This window comes from Rhagoletis pomonella, unplaced genomic scaffold (assembly GCF_013731165.1).
Source record: "Rhagoletis pomonella isolate Grant_MI unplaced genomic scaffold, Rhpom_1.0 Rhpom_scaffold_00001, whole genome shotgun sequence".
Lineage (NCBI taxonomy): Eukaryota > Metazoa > Arthropoda > Insecta > Diptera > Tephritidae > Rhagoletis > Rhagoletis pomonella.
The window spans coordinates 35454474-35477219 of record NW_023458555.1 but is presented as its reverse complement, the minus strand read 5'-3'; the positions used below and the strand labels follow the sequence as shown (position 1 = coordinate 35477219).

Here is a 22746-nt window from a genome sequence, read left to right as displayed (position 1 = left end):
TTTACATCCGTTTGTATGAATGAAAGATACGACACACAGTGGCATGTTCCGATATAGCTCTAACCAAAAGTAGTAAATGTACTCCGAAATCCTGTGATATTTCGCAAATATACTATTTTGTAATTAGTCATGAAGAAATTTGGGAAAATGGGAAAATGGTAAAAGTCAAAGCACTGCCACGACCAAAAGAATTGCGGGCGGAAATAGTAAATATATCCGATTAAGATAAAATTCGGTGTATACTCTGGTCTTAGCCAGACAAGCATTAATCTAAATGATAATCTAAATCGGTTGATATTTACGTGCACCAACTGCAAAAAATTTGGCGAAAAAGAAAAAATAAAAAATTACCGGTGAAATGTTAGTGTGTACAACAAGGAAACGACTTCGGACTATTTCGGACTAAGTCCTGGAGTACGGGAACAGGCTAGTTGTCTGTAGCTAACAGTGATGCCACATGCAGATTAAAGGCATGATGCAATAATACAAGGTGGTATCAGTTGTGACAGCGCGATTTGATACTGCCTTAGCTCAGTAGAATAAGAAGAAAAACGGGAAGAAATTAATCCCCATTTGAGGGAAAAATATAAAATTTCATATTTTCTTCTAAAAAAAAATTTGAAATTTGAAGTGAAGTAAAATAAGATAAAATACCTTTTTAAGAAAACAAAATGTGTATACTGAGCAAAAATAAAAAAAAAAACATTCAACTATATTATTAGGCTAAGAATTGTTAAAGAAGTAACACTGTTTCACCTAAGGCAGTCAATATGGCGGAATTAGAGCGAGAAGCTGCCAGCCGATAACACCTTAAAATCTTAAAAGTCTTAAAATGGCAAGAGTTACCCTCGACTTGTGAATTAAAATGTATCACAATTTATACAAAGCTAAAAATAAAAGTATCTTTTAAAAATTCTATGATCCTTTTGGATCAAAACGCCAACACTGCGTATGATGTCTAGAAATTTCTGTATCTGCACGAAGCAAAACTTCAACAAAAACCAAACACACACAATGCGCTTCGAAAGCAAATGCATTTGCATTCGAGAGAGAGCGGCATATCATAGCAAATAAAAAACTGAATACAAACTGTGACTATAATAACTTTAATAAAGTTAAGAACAAAACTTGCAATCAAGAATTAAGGAGGAAATATGCCAAGGCACGCGGAGAATGAGACGAAGCATGTGGTTAACGCATTTGGCGTGATTTTGCCCCTTTGGCTAAACAAATTTGAGGCAGCAAAGCAACACGCAGCTATCGCTAGACGAGTTGACAGCGGCAGAAAAGAAAACTCAAACAAGTCAGTAAAAATACCAGTTCATGAACTGGTATGTGCCAAAGCGGTAGCCTGCCTGATTCTAAGATCGCAGCTTCGAATCCCATAGGAGATGGTTCGGAATTTTCAAATGAAATAAATTTAAGTTAATATGTATTATTTGAATTTGAAATATGAATCACTATTATCTGAATTTAACTTCATTTCGAGTTCCTACTAATATTACACCGTGCGACAAAAACAAAAAAATTTCAAAACACACGAAAGAATCGATATACATACTCACGAAACTATGGGCCAAATATAGTAAAACTGTGTTTTTAATTTTTCACTCTGACGTCGGGATTTTTCTCAAAGAACTATGAAACTCTAAAGATATGATTAATTCAAAAAATTATTTAGAAAAAATCAGTGCAATGTAGAATAACAATATGGGCACAAATGAGAGAAAAATTGTAGAGTTTAAAAACAATGAAGTTTTTTGGTTTACAAAGACGAATAGGTATTGGCGCTTTTAATCAATTTTATCCTTTTAAGTTAATAAAGTTTTACACGACCAAATTCGATTTACAATTTTTTCAAAAAAAAAAAAAATATTGCAAATTTCAAGGATATTTAAGCACAAAATTTGTAAAGGATATTTTCTATACCCATTCGTCTTTATGCACCAAAAAAATTTTTTATTCTGTTATTATTCTACAGAATTTTTTCTTTTATATGATACCCTTATTGTTATCCTACATTGGACCTAATTTAAAAAAAAATTAAATAATCATATTTTTTAAACTTCAAAGTCTTTAAAAAATATGATGTCAGAGATACAAGCTAAATACGCAGTTTTACTATAATTTAGCCAAAGTTTCGCGAATATCTTCATTTTTTTGTGTGTAAAATTTACTTTCGCACGGTGCTATAAACTTTAAAAAATTTGTGCGTGAATGAGGTGTGTAAATGTTTGTTGTTGTTTTCCACGCTAAAACGGCTGGGCGTATTTCAATAAAATTTGGCGCACACATGGGTTATAACTTGGATTAACATTTAGGTAATTTTTTAACAGAGTTGCCACATTTTCTAAAGCTACAATCTATTAATTAAAAATTTTAATAAAATATTACAACAGTGTGGGTGTTAAACGAAAGGAGTGCAACAACGATCTATAAGAAATAAATTTGAAGAGTGTTGCTACCAGTTCAAAAAGTTTAAGTGAATTAATAAAATATTGAAAACTTAATCAATAAAAAGGTAAATTAAATATTTTAATAAGGGTATTAAACAAGAGAGATTTAATAAAGCTTTATTCGGAGCATATCTTTAATGAGGGTTGCTAACTGTTTAGGAAATCAAAATTTATTTCATTAAAACGTTAAATGAATTATTTCAATACTTAATACTCGCTTAAGAAATTTATATATCGACAATATTTTTTAGGAGGTTTGCCACCTGTTTAAAAATTCAAAATCAATTTGGTTAATGAGTAAAATGGATTATTTCGATATTGCTGTCAAACGATAGAGGTTTTAGACAGCTTTATTTCGCAAATATTGTTAAAAGGGTTGCTACATGTTTAGAAATTGAAAATAAATTTAAGGAACAAGTTTAATGAAATATTTGAATATGGGCGTCAAATGAGAAAGATTTAAAGTATGCTTCATTGCTGAAGTATTTTTGAAGTGCTGCCACCTGATCAAAAAAAGCAATTTAGGTAATAAGCTAATGGACGCCCATTAATAAGCATATGAATGTATGTATATGTATACATATGTAGGTGTCAATGGAAAAATAGTTTAATAATGCTACATTTATTTGTTTTGGGGAGAGTTGCCACCTGTCCGAAATTTCAATTTAATTTATTTAACATGTTAAAGAAAATATTAAAATATGGCTATCAAAGGATAGAGGTTTAAAAGGCTTTATTTTAAGAGGGTTGCCACTTTGGTAATTTAAAATCAATTGAATAATAAGTTAAATGAATTATTTGAATATCGGTGTCAAGTAAATTTTTTTTAAATACTTTTATATTAGGAGGTTACAAATTTTTCTCTAAAATTTTTTTTAAAGAGGCTTGCTACCTGTTGTAAATGTCGATAAGTTAATTGAAATATTTGATCGAGCTATTTTACATAGCATTTACTCTGAATTATTTTGAAAACATAAAAACAGTTACCACATTTCCAAATACCTTAGAAATTAAATTACTTCATTTTTTTTTTTAAATAAATTTTTAAAATTAGTACATTAAAACAAGCAAAAAGTTTCCGCTGGCCGAGGAAATGAACCTTGGATCTCTCGAATGGCACGCTAGTGCTTTTGCTCTCTCGGCCATTGCGACTGTTGCAGTGGCGCAAAATACAAAGTAAAATGATATGATCCCGTTCATGGCTGATGAATCGGCAGACTTCGGAGGATATCACCCTACTAAATATATGTATGTTCCAGTCGATAGCATGTAAAAAGGAGCTTAAAAGTTAACTAGAAGAATTCTTGTTCCCTACAAGTACATACATATGTAAGTTGTAAGTAGGTTTCCCTGCAGGGAAGTTGCAGCTACATACAGCCAGCCAGCCAGCCACATGCAAGTCAGGTTGATGTGGTTGCAATTCTTCCTTTATGGATATTTCCCCCTACTTGGGTAGATAGAATCATGTGCAACGCATCGTTTCACAACGCAGAGGCGACACTGCTCATTTAAGAAGATGGCGATAAAACGAAAAAAATTATTATGCACTAGGTATCTATAGATATGTAAGTACATATGCAACACAATTACTATCAACCAAGGAGGCAAACATCAAGCGCTCCCCGAAGAGTCGCCGGCGCCGGCAAATAGTATGTACTTACATATACGAAGTAGCAAACCGGCCCCGTCTGCCAACTACGATGTCTGCTGCTGCTACAGTAAAAGGAAGGTGGTGGACAAGCACCTTAAGTTTTGCTAAAATTTTACGAGATATAAAACTTAAAAAATATTCTCCCCAACGCAGCTACAATTCAGTTTTTTTTAATAGATAATTTCATATTTTTTTGTTAAATTTATAGGTACGTATATGTACATACATACGCTCAGTGGTCGTTTTCTATTTGCACACAGTTGTTTTCATCCAAATTCTGTGCGATGATTGTTTTCTGTGGTTTGTTTTCATTTTCGCTTTTGCACTAATTTTCCTGGCACATTTCCAGTCGTCGCCAAATGCTGTGAAAATTTTTGATTTTTCGCACAGCATAAAAGCACGCATAAAAATCTGAAGCCATCTTTTAAATAAATGCAATACAACGAACGGACATAGATTAATAGATACATACATACATGTGTACATATAATGATGGAAAAATAAACACGGACGCGACATTTTAACGAGTTTTAGCTAGTTTAAATTGTGTTATTTTTTTATAAAAATAAAGCTCATCATCTAACAAAAACCATATAAAACCAAATTTCCAAATTTATGCGAAAATTACAAAAATTCTGCATAAAAAAAAACAACTAAATGGCAAGCATTTCAATTAGAATTTCTAGTAATTAAACTTTGGTATAACATAGTACAGGCTTTAAGTTGCTTTAAAAAAAAAACCGCGTTGCCACCTGTTTGAAAAATTTCGATTAATAAAATTGGTGAAATAAATGAAATATTACAACTTGTGTATCAAAGTATGCAGGTTTAAGAAAGTTTAATTTGGAAAATATTTTTGAAGAGGGTTGCCAGATGGTTAAACAATTTTATTTGATTTAATTGATAAGGTTAAAGAAGTGTTGAATTATGGGTATCAAAAAAAGAAGTTTAAGAAAGCTTATTGTCGCAACTATTTTCAGGGAGGGTTGCCACCTGTTTGAAATATTTAAAGCAATTCAGTTGGGAAGGTTAATGAAATGTTGCAATATAGGTATCTAAATAAAGAGTTTTAAGAAAGTTGAATTTGGAAAATATTTTTAAAAAAGGGTAGCCACCTATTTAAGAAAAATATTAAATTAAATTGATAAGATAAATGAAATATTACAATATAGCTGTCAAAATAAAGTGGTTTAAAAATGTTTAATTTCTAAAAATAGTCCGAAGTAGTCCGGAGTATAGTACTTAAGGTATTATATGAAAATACTTCGAAATACTTATGACAGTGCAAATTTCTACATTTCATGCTACTCACATCAATGGGATGCTCATCAGCGCAAGCCCAGCGTTTTTGCGCAAATTGTGCAGCATATTCGGCAGCGGCCATGTCATGCATCGAAGTGCCAGATGGTTGAAAAATAAAGCCGCCAGTTGCTTCCTCTTGCACGCGCGGCATATTCTGATCGCCGCGCCCATTACGATCATCGTTACCACCCAATAACTTCATGTGTTGTTGTTGGTGGTGGTGCTGTTGTAGTTGTGACTGCGGCGTTGCAGGCAGCGGCGGTGTTAGCAGAAAATTAGGATGCGATTGCGACTGCGATTGTTGTTGCTGTTGCTGTTGTTGGGAGTGCGGCTGCTGTTGCTGCTGCTGCTGCTGTTGGTGGGGCAACAGTGGAGGGAATGGATGATGAAAGCCACCACCAAATGGCGTATGCGGATTGGAATGATGTGGTTGTTGTTGTTGCTGCTGCTGATGCTGCTGCTGCTGCTGCTGGGAATGCGGCTGCGTTTGCTGTTGAAAGGACTGTTGCAGTAGGTGGTGTTGATGGTGCGGATGGTGGTGGGGCGATAGCGTCGGCGGCGCAACCGTGGATATGGAAATCGTGGGCGTTGGTAACAGCTCTATTTTGACGGCTTTTATTTAACACACGCGCAGCGGCGAAAATAGAAATTGACAATACGCACAAGTGACGCTTTTCGATTAGCGACTTGCGATTTTTATTTAATTTTAGATTTTTGATTTACGCGTTTACAAATTGGTTACTGTTTTTTTTTTATGCGTTTAATGGAATTTTTGCTTTTTTGTTACAATATACACCACAATTATTTTAACACACAAAATACTAAATGCAGACTTGTTTACACGATTTTTACACTTGGCTTGGCTAACTTTTTAAAAATGCAATACTTTCGTTTAAGAGCTTTAATTCATAGATGATATCACTTAAGATTCGGCATGCAGTAAAAGATGCGCTCTTTCATTAAAATGCGTTTGTTTCTTTTTCTACAACGAAGCTTCGTAAAATTCAAGAAACCGTTGAAATACTGTGAGATTTGCAATTTACAGATGCTGCGGACAACTTTAATACAACACTTTTCTTTTGTTTTCTATTTTTGATACTTTGCTTTTTACAGATGTGCTTGATAAAAGAGCCAATATCACTACACTAACTATTTATATGCGGTATTTTTTGATGTGCATTTGTTTGTTTGTATTTACTATGTATGTATATGTTTGCAAGTAATTCGATTATTTTACATATATGTATTTATACACAAATATTTTACAAGAACTGTTTCACGATATTAACACTAATGAGATTTTTATTTTGCATTTGACCATATAAAGCGACGATTGAAGAAGAAGTAGACATGCACACTGAAATGAAAGAAGAAAAATGTGATTAGCATTGTTAAAATTGCAATACAAGAGTAAAATCAGTAATATCAGGCATAATTAAGAATACTACTTTTCTCAGACAGTCTTTTTCCAATATACGCTTTAATTGTATCATAGTTTGTCGTTTCCTTCCCTACTCGATTATTAATCGATTAATTGTAAAATAATTGTACCAAAATGTTCAAGAAATATGGAATCTGTATTTTCAGAGCATACAGTAAAGATAAATTTTAAAACCGGCTTGAAAAAACGGCCCTTAGTGTGGAAACATTAGTAGGCAAGTTGGTTAACCTTGAGGAAATGAAAACTGTTTACCCAAAACGTTACGGACTTTCGTAAAAATACTGACATTTAGTTGTAAAATAATCGTACCAAAATGTTCAAGAAATATGGAATCTGTTGTTTTCTGAAATTGCAAACAGCCGCAAGAATTGATCAAGTTCAGAGCATACAGTAAAGATAAATTTTAAAACCTGCTTGAGAAAACGGCCCTTAGTGTGGAAACATTAGTGGGCAAGTTGGTTAACCTTGAGGAAATGAAAACTGTTTACCCAAAACGTTACGGACTTTCGTCAAAAAATACTGACATTTAGTTGGTACCTCGGTGCCTGCTGAGTGCCTTTTTTCAAACGCAACCGCTTAGCAACAAAACGGTTATCAAAACTTTTGTTTTTGCCGGGAAGCTGTTCCCGCACGACACCTTACAGAAGGTTTATTAATGGCTAAAAAAGCTTTTCCTGTAAATCCTGCAAAACTTGCTATTCGTACTGCTAAAAATACTAGTTTTATTTGATTTAAGGCTAATTAACAACAGACATTAGACATTGTTTATAGAAAAATGTTTTTCTGAATACTCACTCAATAATTGCAATTAATTTTTTTTTGCGTGTGATTAATTATATGATTAATTAAGATTTTTTTTTTTGCCATCCCTAACTATGGCCTTGACTAACATTTTTCATAAATTAAAATCAATTAATTAATAAGTTGAATGAAATATTACAACAGTGTGAGTGTCAAACGAAAGGTGTTCTCAAACGAATTATTTCGAAAATATTTTTTAAGGGGCTGCCACCTGTTAATAAAGTTAAAATCTATTTTTTAAGATTTTAAATAAAAAATATCCCAACAATATGAGCGTCAAATGAAAAGGGCTAGAAAACGATTTATTTCGAAAATGTTTTCTTAGTGGTTGCCACCTGTGCAAAAAGATAAAAAAAAACCAATTTAATTAACAAGTTAAATGAAATATTTTAATATGGATTTCAAAGTAGAGAGGATAGCTTTATTTCAGAAATATTTTCAAAGGGAGCTGCCCCCTATTTAGAAATTCCAAATAAATTTATTTAACAAGTTGAATAAAATATTTTAATGGGGTATCAAACGGTAGGTTTTACGAAACCTATATCTATTTAAAAAAATATTTTTTTGGTAGGTTGCTACCAGTTTAGGAATTTAGTTGGCAAGTTAAATGAAATCGCACTAATATTATATATGTGAAAGTTTGTGAGTGAGTGTATGAGTATGTTTGTTGTGGCTTTTCTTTGTATAAAATTGGGCGTGCAGATAACTTATGACGCGAATTAACATAAAGCATATTTTTTTAGAAGGGATGCCACTTGAATAATAAATTAAACTCTGCCTCAAATTGATTGTAAATTTGTGGAATTTTCCTAAATTTTGTAAACAATTTTATGCTGTGATTTATATGATTTTGGATAAAGCTTGGACGGTATTTTTATAGAAAAATAACAAAACAAAAACAACTTGCTAGAAAAGCTTAAGAATATTTAAAAAAAATTCAACAAGTGGTCAGGTCAATTGTTTGAGTCACTGTGTGTAAATACTCACATTGTTAAAAACTTTCATTCACTAATCATACAGTAAAAATAAACTTGTACTTTTTAACTTCATTTAAATTGTAATAGTTGATTTCCACCAAGCCTTAACTGCAGCTTATGCCGTTTGAAAAACGCAGATTACAACTCGAAGGGGGTAATTCCACCTATTAAGAAAGTAGAAGCAAACGAAAGGAAATAAGCAAAACTTAGGAGAAAAAAATTTAGCCGATGACCCACTGTCGCCGCCTTTGAAGAACTCAAAGCTAGTCTTGGTCGAATAAGGGGAATGTGAGCACCATGCCTATCATTGGTACATTGATCTGAGGCGTTCTTCGTGAAACGCGCCTCCTTTATATACAAAGTTAAGTTAAGTATCTCTGCATCTCAGTTTTCTCTGCATTTGACAAAAAGTAATAAAAAAATATGTAGACAATTGTGTGCACCTGTCGAAAAGGCATCACATTTTAGAATGTCGAACAGGCTCGGCAAAACTCGCACCATTGCAATCAATTGCATGCAAGTGTGTATTATATGTATGTTTGTTTGCATGACTTTCCTGAAAAATAACAACGCAAATAACCGGTAGATAAGAATGCAAAGAGCAACAGCAAAACCATCGCCACTGAAAGCGACATGGGAACATTTGTTTGTGTTCACGCATTTGTATATTTATATAAGTGGAAGAAAAACTGCATAGCAAGGAGTAAAAAATATATATAAATAACGAAAAAAGCGTAAAGAGATGAACAACGAGTTAGAATATTTTTTTACGATCAGTGTTAAAGAAATCCAGGAATAAACGAAAACTAGAAACATAAAAATACATACATGGAAAAGGAAAACATCATGGCAGCATTAAAAGAAAATGGTAACCAAGAGGAAAGTATGATACAGCTGCGTGAACCAAATGTTAATCGTTCATGATAGCGCTTAGCACACACGGACGTGCATTAACATACACTGGCGGTCAAAAGTGGATGAATGGTTGTTTGTTCTTAATACATAATTACAATGTTTTCCAAGCTAAAATTTTGAATGTTATTTTTCCCTAGAAATATGGTTCATACTTTATGGCCTGTATGCAGCTCTCAAGAAAACGGTCAAGAAAAGATTGCAATTATTTCGTGTGTGTGTCCAAGGAATTTTGACGTTTTAGATAAGTCACAGCCTCTTTCCTCAAGAAATAATGGAACCGGCATATATTTCTGTTGCAAACCTGGGTTGCCTTGTGGTCTTTTTTCACTAAAAACTTTAGAAAACCGTAGTAGAAAGCGTAGTAAATTAAGGAAATTTGACTCAAGAAAATTTCTTAGCCATTTCTTGTACGTCTTTTACCAAAACCATATTTATATATACAATGAAACTTTCAAACTGTATATATCGACTGTTGAGTAGAAGATCGACCTATCTCGGCTGCCAGTTCGATAACGCCCTACCTCAAAAAACTTTTCAAGAACGAAATATTTCAGAATTTTATTGAAAAACACCCTATCGCAAAATTTGGTTGAAGAACTCCTTATCTCACTTCAAAATGTATTGAAAATGTGCTGAATCGGCAGCTGAGAACGAGCGTTTTTGAAACGAATTCTGAAATATGGTATTCTTGAAAAGTTTTTTGATATAGATCTTCCACTCAGCTGTCGTACTTATGGAGTAGAATTCAGAAAAATTCAACAAATTTTCATCCAAATTTTGAGATTTTTAATCAGAATTTTTTTACAAAATTTGGATATGCAATTACAATACTTATGAAATTTTAGTAAAATACTTCCACTTTGTACTAAATTTTGTTCGAGAAACGGTCAACTCGATTTTTTCCAGAAAAACGAAAGCTACAATTAATTTCCTTTCTCAATTCTATCGACTGGGTGTATGGTGTAAAGTTACCACTACATACCATTTTTTCTTAAAAAACGAAAGTTACAATTTTTTTTCTTTCCACACCGAAGAAGCTACAATTAATGCCGGTATAACAATTTCAATATCTCAATTCCATCGACTGGGTGTATGGTGTCAAGTTAGCACTACATACCAAATGAGAGCTACAAATTTTTTCTTTCCTACAACTAATGTCATATTTAACTTTTCCAATTTCGAAAAGTGCAGTGCTAACTTGGTAGTATATACATTTTAAGATCTAGACATTAACAGCAAGGTCATTTTTTAGAAAATTTAATGCCCTACAAGAATATGCATATAAAAAATGTTTACCTCCAGCGGTTCAATAGTTAGGTATAACATTTTTAGTGAAAAAAAAAAAAATCCATATAATTTTAATTTAATTCCACCGACACCATTCAAGATTGGATACAAATTTTTCCAAACGTGAGAATTTTCTTCTCAGTAAAGAGGCCTTTTTAGACCATAAACTCGTTAGGTTAGTTTATTTTGATCACCCTAACGTACATACATACATATCTACATTCACACATACATATGTGAGTACATATGAACGCAAATAAAAACATCACAAAAACAACAAACAAAAACAAGACAAAAAATGCGCCAATAATCCTAAAGAAAAAACGTCTAGGAGAAAAAAGGAGATTCAAACGTACGGCATAAAGCGAAATCCAGGAAAAAATACGTACATAGGTACATATATATAAGAGAATATGTAGTATGTATCTACATATGTATATACATACTAGATATATGTATATACAGATGAATGTGTGCACATGCTTATAGGGATGTGCATGGCTCCAAAGTTGTGAGCTAGCAGCAGTAATACATACATACCTACATGGAACAGGAGGAATAGGAGACAACTAGGAGTAATATATGTGTGCACAAGTATTGAAAAGGGCGAAAACCTGCTGCAGCAGCCGGCTATTGGCACAGCCAACAAGGAAGGTAAAAGTACACTACAGAAAATCAATCGAACCAACTGAAAGGCAAGCAGTGCTTGCTGTAGGGACAGCACCTAGCGTGTTAACAGTAACAACTCAACGACCATTTCTGTTTGGTCGTGGCCGAGTCGATTATCTACCTACATATATGTATATCTCTTCTCATTATTTTATGCTTTATGAAAGACTGAGGTGCATGTTGTTTGTCCAATGCAACGATAGCACAAGTAAAAATATCGGGTGCCAACGGACTGTGTATGTACATATCTACGTACATGTGTATATACATATGTACATAATATGTATCACATACATATGTATATGAATTTTGCGTTACACAAATGTTCTAAAAGCAGAAATAATTTATTTTTTTCACGACACAACAGTATTGCATTGTTTTGATATTCCCTTATAATTTTAATAAACCCAAGAATTGATTGATTTTTACCTTTTTATGTCTTCGTTTTGTGGTCAAAGGATTTCTTTTAGGCTGTGCCGAAGTACGTTCAAATTAATACACTGTGTGGGTAATCGGCGGTGTACCCAAAATTATTTAATTATTTTTATTTAAATGGATATTCGAAGTAGTTGCAACTCTTCATTAGCGGTAGCCAAAAAAATATTTCTAGTTTTAATTTCTAGTTACACACACTTTACACATGAAACTTTGTATTAAAATATGTAATAGCCACCAAAGTGTTGGAACATTTTGTTCATTAATTTAACGTTGTTTTTAAGGAATTGATTACAAGATGCAGAACAATGAAGAAATTAACAAAATTAGGCTTTTTATAAGCAAATTTTGCTGTTTTTAGCTTCAGGATTTACACTTTACACAATAATTACAAGAATGGTAGACGCTCGGTTGGTTGGTTGGTCGTAGTAAGGGTATGGCAAGGGCACACATCAACGAACTGGCGACAACGCGAAGCAGCGGCGTTTGCTTTTCTGCGTGCTTCGTTTTTTTTACTTCAGGTTTTTCCTTAATTTACCCAAAATGTTACGACCTCCGCACACACGATTTATTACTATATATGTATAACTTGCTTAATTTCTTATGTGAAAACGAATACTTGCGATTTTTGCATAAATTTTTAGGCGTTTTTGCATTAATTACAAATTATTTACACAGGATGAAGTCGTACTCGTCGCGAGAACACACACAAATTGCTTCTATTTCACTCTGACTTTGCCTGTGCGATTCGTTAGAAGAACAGCAGCGATGCAGCTAGTGAAAAAACGAGCGAGAAAGCCAACGAATGAGTGAGCAACAGTAGAGAACGGCAATGATTGTACATTTTTGCTCTCCTTTTCTTATTGAAATTCGTTTTTGTGTTCGCCCAATTCTCTCGGCATTTTGCATACACTGGGTGCATTCCAAAACGTCAAAATACAAAGCAACTGTCCATTTTAGTTCTAAACCACCGTTAGATAAGTTTCGACTAGGTTGCGCAAGTTAGACTTTTTCTTTTAGTGCGTTTTAGAAATAAGAGACTACTGATTTGTATTTGGACGTTTTGGAATGCTGCGAATTTTTGCATTGCATTCTACATGCTCGAATTCGCCAAATAATTTATTTAAAGTATTTAATGTATATATGTATATATGTATGGCGGCCGTTGGGGGGGAGGGTATGGGGGGTAAGCGCCAATCTATAATTATTGGGGTTTATTCTTGTTTTTCCACGAATCGAAAAATGAAGTTTTCCTTTTGTTTTTTATAAAGTTCATTATTGTTACAGCATGTATGTGTATAAAAAACTTTGCATGATGTTCGAAGGTGTCGATTGACTGGTGCAATACCCTAATGTTCAATAAGTTTGGAAATTGTGAACGGCGAAGGGTTAACAGAGCTCAACTCTTTGTAATTTGCAGTATACTCGCTCATTTGAACGCAGCTCGCTCGACGCTCTGCTGTTAAAATTATTACTCTTTTTGTCTTTGCGCACTCGATGTTTACATAAATGTGCTCATTGCTATTCGCATTTGTGAATTTTGCTTTGAGTGTTTCTTAGTTGCCTTTTGTTTTTATTTTCAATGTGTACACAAACACATGCCGAAATAGTGCAAATGCCAGACGAGACAAACACAACAAAAAATCGAATTTTGCCAAACACCGAACATTTTTTATAAACAATAAAGCACACGGAAGCAGCGCGAGCACATTCTTAATTTTTATTTTTGCTTACAAATGTGCTTCGGTGTTGCCACACATTATAAAAGAAACTTTAGTTACACATTAAAGATATTTCCAAAAATTGCTTAAAACACCGTTATTTTAATTTCAGATATAAAATATAAGATAATATCTTCACATGCCTAGAGCATTGTCACTTCAATGTTAGTACATAGGGAAGGATGAGACAAATTGTCTACTAATTACAACTATAAGCACAATGGTTTTGTGACTAGGCCAAAAATAGTCTTCTTCGCATGCCCACTAAACCCCACCACTCAACTAACGCATCTGCCCTTATGAACAGATCCGATAGAAGCAAAATTGGCATCATCATCAATGTCATCTATTACTAAAATACAAAATGAAGACCTCCGATGACGCCTTATGTAGTAAGTCCCCTTTCAGACACGTAAAGTCTTGAAAGCAATTTTTATCGCATTCTCTTTTGTGTTTTTCTCTTTGCGTCAAGTTTTATTGAATTCAAGTCCTTGGATCTTTAGATGGGAGGCAACGAAAAGATCAAAAGAGAACAAGAAAACTTGAAACGAATTGACGGTACGGAGGTATCTGTACTCTTCCCCTCTCTTCCCACCTCCTTCGCCAACGAACGAGCAGACTTGAAAGCAAGACTTGACGTGTCTGAAAGGGGACTAAGTTGCAAGTTATTTTCGGGGCCCGAACTACTACGAGCGGCTCAGAACTACACTCATGGCCACACAAACCTTAAATACCATCACTTTTGTTTTAATTGGTAGAATTTTGTAAATTAGATAATAATACTTATTTTTTTTTTAATAGGTATACGATTGAATCTCAAAACGCAATTGCCTAAAATGCAACAATCCAATAAACGCACCCGCTTCGTTGAGATAATGAATTACTCTAAGGCTAAACGCATAGTGGAACGGCGATAAAAGCGACGAGCATAGGATCGAGCAAAACGTCAATTACAAACGTGTATGTACGCTTTGATCTTTACTATATACGCTCCAATTGAAACAAATACGTTTTGCTCGATTTAGAAGAACCTATCAACATTTGCTGAAGAATAACAAACCTTGAGTGATGTTGTACGTGTTTGAAAACAGTGGCTCATTTAAAACATTTCTGGTGATTCTTACTTTTTCCAGAAATTCACAAGTATTGAGGTTGACACAATTTACAAAAAAAAAAGGTGTTCAGCCTCAAGTTCTGTGTTGCTTTCCTCTATTCTCGCAATTTTACACTTCTGAAACAATAAGTGCATTAGTTGAACGATTGAATGATTTTCATACTGCCTGATAATACAGCAGACGCGTTCAGTTTTGAAGCCCATATTTAGAACTTAGTCACTAAAATTAATTTTTTTCTTCATAGTACGACAAAATGTTTGACGTTTGTTCTAAAGCTTAGAATATCTTCCTATTTCAGTTTTGCCAAATGAACAATTCTGCTACTGCTCCACAATACACCCCTCGTATATCAATTTTATGCGATTCTAATGTCACCTCAGAAATTAAACAAAACAGTGCTGTATAATATAACGAATCAAGTGCTACCAAATTTTGACTACAGCTGAAATTGTACTAAAAAGTGCTGGGTAGTAGGAAAGTAGAAAGCACTTGAAATTGTATCAAAAAAGTACAATTGTATCGAAATTATCAACACTGATGTATAGGATTTGCATAGGATGCAAATTTCAAGTTCAAAAACATAACAAGATATCAGTCTTCCCAACTTTTGAGTTTCAAAAAGCGCCAAAACTTGGAAAAACACGTTTAACCACACTTAAAACACTAATATTCCTTTAATAAAATGATACTTTTTTCATAATAGTTTGTATTTAATAAAGGCAAAAAAGAAACAACATTTACAACAATAAATCAATTACCAAAACTTTTTCGCTCATAGCGATTGAATGGCCACTACACATGCTATTACGATTCATGCTTACGAAGTAATACCGAAGAACTGCATATTAAAACTGGTATAACTCGAGAGCTAAAAATTAAATCGCAACAAACGAAAATGAATTTTAAATGGAAAAGGTAATACTAAATGATGCCCTAAGTGGAAATGTGCAAAAAAAAATTTGTAGTTTTCATAATATACTACTAAATGATGCCCTTAGTAGAAATGAGCAAAAAAAATTGTTGTTTTCATAATATACCCAACCTCAAATATCACGAAAAATCGGGTTTTGGTACTTTGTGGTAAGGATATCTCATAATTCTGGATTCAGCACCAAAAAACCTACAAGAGGCGATGCATTCCACTCAGGTTTTAAAAAAAAGTCAAAATGTGGCAAACTGTGTAATCAATCAAAATATGTAGATATTAGAAAAAAAACTTTACTTACCTGCGTGCTAGCAATTTCAACGCGAATACAATTTTACAAGAACTTTGGTTTGCACCCTCAGCTTTTCCGCATCATGGTTGCATTCTTGTGCATTTAAATTTATAGATTTGTGTAAATTCAGTGCTGCCACAGCATTAAATAGTTCAAATTATTTCATGTTTTAACTCTATACTAATAAGAAATTTGAGTTCAGAAAAAAAACACTAGAAAGGCACTATGCACTAAACCATTTCATTGGCGTTCTAATGCTCAAAAAGCACTAAATCTAGTGCTTAAAGCACTAAGTTGGCAACTATGAAGATACAGCAAAAAAATTAAGTGAGCGAAATGAGAGGAGTGAGAGAAATATGTAGCAATTCCACCAACAAAACCACTAGCACAGTGTCGCATTTATTTGCTATGCTTTTTTGCAAAATATATACATACCCGACTGTCGTAGGAACGTTTTTGCCGACGGTCTTGTGTAGTTATTTCCATGTACTTAACCAATGATTTTTATATGGGAAAAATAAAAAACTTCGTATAAAAAATGCCCAAAAATCAACCAGATTTGTCAGCTACTATAACGCAAGATAAAAATGTATTTTTAAATTCTAAAAAATCAACGGCAATTTTTTGCGACTTGAAACTTGCACTATTAAAATTGAATGGGTTACAAAAGTGCACATCCGAAAATTTTCTAATTTTCTAATTAAAAATTTTGAAATTTATTCAATTGATAGTTTATTGAACTTTGATTATTATTTTTAAATTTGTGGTAGCTTTGAAACTTTTATTGATGTGGTTTATGTTATAGATTGAATTATATATTAAATGAAAATTATTTAAAAAAAAGGATAAGTTGCAAACAATATCATTTTGAATTTCGATGCTAATTAGTTGATCGTATCTGTATATATAGTAGCGTTAAATAAAATAGTAGCAAAATTCAAAATGATGTGGTTTGCAACTAATGCTTATTTATTTATTTTTTATAGTTTTCATTAAAAGTATAGTTTGATCTATATATCGAGCCCTAACCGCCAAAATAACGTAAGCGACATTTTTTTCAAAATTTTCTTTTTGATGCAGAAATATTCCTCGATTATCTTGAGACATTTCTGCATCAAAAAGAAAATTTTGAAATAAATGTCGCTTACGTTATTTTGGCAGTTATGGCTCGATATAACCGAAACCAAATAAATAAAAGTTCCAGGTTCACAAAACTTAATCAAACAAAAAAAAAAAAGTTTATCAAAAATTCAAACTTTTTATTCAGAATTTCTAGAAAATTTCGGGTATGCAGTTTTGTACCCCATTCAATTTTAGACCAATAAATTGCAAGTTGCAAGTCGCTAAAAATTACCGTTGATTTTTTATAACATTTTTCGCCGAGGGTGTTGCGCATTTTCTTCCATTTAAAAATAGATTTTATTCATACGATATATGGAAAAAAAATCGGTTTATTATACTAGAATTTAGTGGGCTAACAAACTGCATACTAAAAAATGTTCTAGAAATTCTGAATAAAAAATTCAAAATTTTGATGAAAATTTTTTGAAGTATGATTAATATTTGTGAACTATGTGCAAACATTGAAACTTTTATTTATGCGGTTTCTGATATAGATCGAACTATATTTTAAATGAAAGTAATAAAAAAGTAATATATAAACATAAGATGCAAACAACATTTTGAATTTCGATGCTATTTTATTGATCGCTGCTGTATGTACAAGAGAAAATTTCTCAATTTTTCGGCCTTTCACATATGAGACCCAGGGTTGGGTCCTCACGAACCCGATTGCGTAGCAAAATACCAGAAAAATCGTAGTAAAAGAAAAAAATCGTACCTAAAGATAAAAATTGGTCAGTATTTTAACTTTAAAACAAAACCAAAACAAAAACATAACATTTGAATTTCAAAAACATGTGTACTCTTTTAAGTATTGTATTATATTTGTTCTACAGTGACGTTTTCTCCAAATACCCAACTTATATAACTAAACAATAATAATAATAATAATAATAATAATAATAATAATAATAATAATAGATTTCCAGCTTACACATATGTTAGTGTTTGGCCGATAGAACTAAGCCCTTTCGTAATAAATAAGTGAAAATTTAGTTGACTTGAGATTGATTTCTACGAAATATTACATTAAGGCGAACATAACTTTTTCCCCCTGCTGAGCCGCTATTTGTCTAGGACACGAATTCGTCGTTGAGGTTATTCGACACGCGGTCATTGTTACCTCTTTGCGCAACTTCGTATCTCCTTGCATCAAGCCAAAGCATCAGTCTCTTTTATTTCTAAACTATAATTGATGGAAATGTCAATTATGCGCATCCACGGTTAAAAGACGAATTGGAACTTAGTTGCGCAAATAAGAAATTTCCATCAATTATAGTTTAGATATAAAAGTCTCTGATGCTTTAGCTTGATGCATTTCTGAACGCACCCTGAATCTTTCTGTCTGTTATGCGAAAATTTGACCGGTGGTGCCTATTTATGTTCGAGATATTGTTGGTAAGACGCTTACTGCAAAATTTGCAGTAAGGGTATATATTTAGATCTTGAAGCCATGGCCTGTTTACCGCATTTTCGAAGTTATAGTAGTTGTATTCATCAAGTTGAGCAAGTTGTCAACAGTCGTTGCTTGAGCTCATCTGCTCTTTTGCCAGAGTGCCAGGCCACTTTGTCACTTTGGTGAATACCACTAGTGATTTACAAATAGTTGCTACTCAATAGTTGAATGAAATATAAAAAGCGCAGTACAAATAGGATAATGCGTAGTGGGGTAGTAAATTTCAAAATTTTTGAAAAATCGTAGCGAATTTACTACTATCGTAGCAAAGTGGCAACGCTGAAGAGGTCTTGAAGGCCAGAGTAGCCTGACATTTCAAAACAAACAAGTAATTTTTAGCAAAAAAAAACCGACTTCAACTCCCTTATAAAAAAAAAATATATATATAGGTATATATCTCATGATCCACTGTACGGATCTCAACCAGATTAGTATGGGACCACCTCTGAGACACTACCCTTTCCGATGCATTATCGAAATAGGTTGACGTGGTCCAAAGTTATGCGGTAACATACATAAAAAAAAAATATTCCGACGAACTGATAACCTCCTCCTTTTTTGGAAGTCGGTTAATAAAAAATTGAGGAGCAGCTAAAAATGCATTACTAGTAAAGTAAGTTTTCTTTTACTATAATATTAGCATCAGGTAGGTGCAATGAGCTTTTTAGTAAAATACGGCATTTATTTTTTTGTAGATTCTTCTTTCTTATATTACTATTTTTTCTTTGTAGATTGGCTCCTCTTGCCCCTATGACCTCATATGTCCTTTCAGCAAGCAAATAATTCATACTGGGCAATTACTTCACAGGGTCTCCTTAAAAATAATTAATTTCTGGTTCAAAAAAATGAATTCGGTTACATGTGCATTAATATATCGGGTACGGTTTAGTTATTTGTACAACGATTTTGGGTTGCTGTGCCCAAACGCGTGGCCCGAATCAAAAAAAAAAACAACTTATTCACACACTTGTAGACAAGAATCTACGCTTTAAAAAAAAATTAAGAAAATGACTATACCTGTGCACTAATTTAATTATAATTTCGGTTTGAAATATGTTATTTTTTACAAATTTCCAAGCTGAGCGGTCAAACACAAAAAATATCCACGAAATATCTCTGCAAATGGTGTTGAGCCCCTCTTCTTCGGAAACACAGAAAGGAGAATTTTACTTAGTGAGGGTGGGGTGACTTCATAAACCGCGGTCCATCCTCTTTCGTTTAGGAAGTTTGGGAGGCCACGGGCCTTTACCCCTCCGTCCCCACCTCAAAATCGTTGTACAAATAACTAAACATTTCCCAATATATCTGCAATTCAATTAGAAGAAATACAATTTAGGTACATATTAAATTATTACATATGTATATACATATATGGATAGCAATCGTGTACAATTTTTGCAGCACTGTGGCAGAGTGGACTTACCGTTTAGTTTAGCTTTGGTTCCTTTTGAGTTGATTTTCTCGATGTTTTCTATTTTAGGTTTTTACTTTTTTCATACAATTAGCACACGGGACGACAGTAATGTTACATTAAAATTTAAGAGCCTGGTTCCAAGTTGTTCGATTATTTACTTCTTTTCAAGCAGTTCTCTTATTTCCTATCACAGCTATTCCTCTGGAAATTCTGATCCTTGTTCTGTGATTACTGTGTATCTAACTTTCTGTAGGCGAATTTTCACACTTTTCTTCTTGTTAAACGTTTTTATGTCTGTATTAACTTTATTTCGATACTTCTATTCACTTAGCTGTCGTAATATATGTGTTTTCAGCAAAAATTCAATAATTTAGCTTGTTTCCACACTTGTATTTTTCGGCGTTTTCAGATTTATCGCTGTCTTTTACTTGTTCCTTTTTTGATATTTGCAGAAAAACGCTAGTGCTTGAGCAAAAGCAACAACACATTACTTGCCGCTAACATTGAGTACATATACAAAGAACACAACACTCAAGTTTCATAGAAATTTACAATGGCTATAGAGCTAAGGAATTTGTTTGTAGTGCACTCGTTAACAATTTATAAAACATTAATTTTACTTGATTATGCTGCATGAATGAGGGATGAATTATTTATATGAATTCACAAATCTAATTGCTTTATGAAATTTGCAATACAAGAATTTTCCGCAGCGGCGTGAAAACTTGTCTACTCGTGTTGCGAAAATTCTTAACTACTCAAATTGCAACACTCTGTGTTTCTTTGTTTGTGAGCAGTGTTGCCAGATTGCTGTTTCATTAAACTGTAAATTTTCGAAAAAAAACTTTATTCTCGACCAGAAACCCGTAAGGCTGACTACACACGAGGCAACACGTTTTTCTTGTTCAGTACTCACGAGGCAACTTCAAAAGCGTGTGCCTTGTTATTAAATAAACATATGGAAGAAAATTTGGTTGTCTACCTAAACATGCTGTCAACTCACTTGTTTTCAATGAACTAAGGCAATAAACTCAATCAACAACGATACACACGGGGCAGCTAAGGGAACCGACGCGACTACCAATAGAAAATATCAAAATGTTTTAACTTTCGGGCGACGGTTGCGGCAACAGGAATTTCTATGAGCAAAAATGCTACACACGAGGCAACAGTTGAAGCAACAAGGGCATGCTGCTTCGACCGTTGCCTCATGTGTAGTCAGCATAACCTTCAAAAACGATATTTACTCAAAATTGATATTTATAATAGTTTTTAGGCGAAAAATAAGTGTATTATAAATTTTTGAAAAATGGACCTAGCCACGCTTACTCATGGTTACATGTGTATATATTGATAACCGCACCACCAATTTCCCTCTTGGTCATGAGTTGGCACAGAGGAGAAAATACTTGCGTGCTGTTTGGGACTCGGCTAAAATCGCTTAGGCGTTTACAACGCCTATAAAGAAGAGAATTTACCTGATAACATTATTGTGGAATTTTAGAAAGTGGGCGTGGTACCGCCCACTTTTAACCATATAAGTTTGTCTCACTAAGTCTAACTGAACTGGGCGTCAATTCCCGTTCTGCGTTATCGTGAAGTGAAGTGAGAAGTCAAAAATTCACACCGAAATTAGTGCAGGGTGAAAATATTATTAATATCACTTCACAATACAGAACGAGAATTGACCCTCTGATCCGGACTTTTTTACTTGTTAAGAATGATTTAGTTCTTAAAATTCCACAGAGATTTGGAATTTCTAGTTTGTATCCTGTTTAATTGATTTGGGGAAACCATTTGTTTCAATTGCTCCTACATCGTCCCCTATTAGCTAAAAAGACTGTAATTTACAGCTAAAACTGGGAGTCTGGCAACATTGTTTGCGAGTGCTGCCATATTCGACAGCATTGCACGCATGTGGTATAATTTTGGGCTTCACATACTTGCAAATCTCGCTTGCGTTCTGCTTTTTTTCTCTCGCAAGCGAGATAGAGTTTATGTTGACTGAGCATTTGACAGCATACTTTTTCATTTGTAATATGTAACCAAAAAAGAAGTTTCGAGCGTTTTTGGCCACATTTGTATTTTCCACCAAAATAAACGATGTTTCTACTCTGAAGAATTCTGCGAAAAAAGAAAATACCTGTCAATCAACAAAAATGACAGTTGAAAGCATGCGAGACCTCGCACACCGCTCGGTATGCGAGAAAAGTACTTTTTGCGGTCTACACATCTCGCATGCGTCGCCAAAAAAAAAACACAAAAACGGGATTTTATAGCAGCTTGAAACTTGCACTTCATTATACTGGAAATAAATTGTCTACAAAACTGCATATCAAAATTTTGCTTAAAAAGTTTGAAATTTTGGTGAAAATAAGCAGAATTTTTCTAATTTTTGTACAAAGTTTGAAAACTGGATTTATGTGGTGTTTGTCGTATACCAGCTAGATAGACTCTTATACTAGGTTCACATATAAGTAGATTATCCTCATATTCGAGCTTAACGCCCTAATATAAAATTCGCCATATAGAATTCGTCCCTTGTTAATCTGTAATTATAAAATAATCTCAGATTAAACCGATAACTTTTCGGTGTCCATCCTAGTTTTATCGATTGTTTTTGCAAAAAAGAGGACAAATGCCAAATGTAAAAGTAAACAAAAATGTACGCTAGCAAGGAAAAGTGGTTTGTAAAGGTATTTTTAATAAAATGTTAAGATAAAATATATTTATATTGCTTATTATAGCATAAAAACGTGATCACGGT

At 33.4% G+C, this 22746-nt stretch overlaps 1 protein-coding gene across 2 annotated transcripts in view; it reads right to left on the bottom strand.

Moving 5' to 3' along the window:
• LOC118743617 (maternal protein pumilio-like) overlaps positions 1–20719 on the bottom strand; it is a 678449-nt gene extending 657730 nt beyond the window's left edge. Inside the window, exons 1-2 of one of the 2 annotated variants that reach the window (XM_036476391.1) lie at positions 19989–20719; positions 5420–6766 (exon numbers count right to left, since the gene is read on the bottom strand). In XM_036476391.1, coding sequence (XP_036332284.1) covers positions 5420–5611 — 192 coding nt within the window. In that variant the 5' untranslated portion in view covers positions 5612–6766; positions 19989–20719. Of the gene's footprint in view, positions 1–5419; positions 6767–11928; positions 12687–19988 lie in introns of those variants that run through there. The other variant, XM_036476383.1, reaches the window with a different exon arrangement.
• Between the last annotated feature and the right edge of the window lie 2027 nt (positions 20720–22746).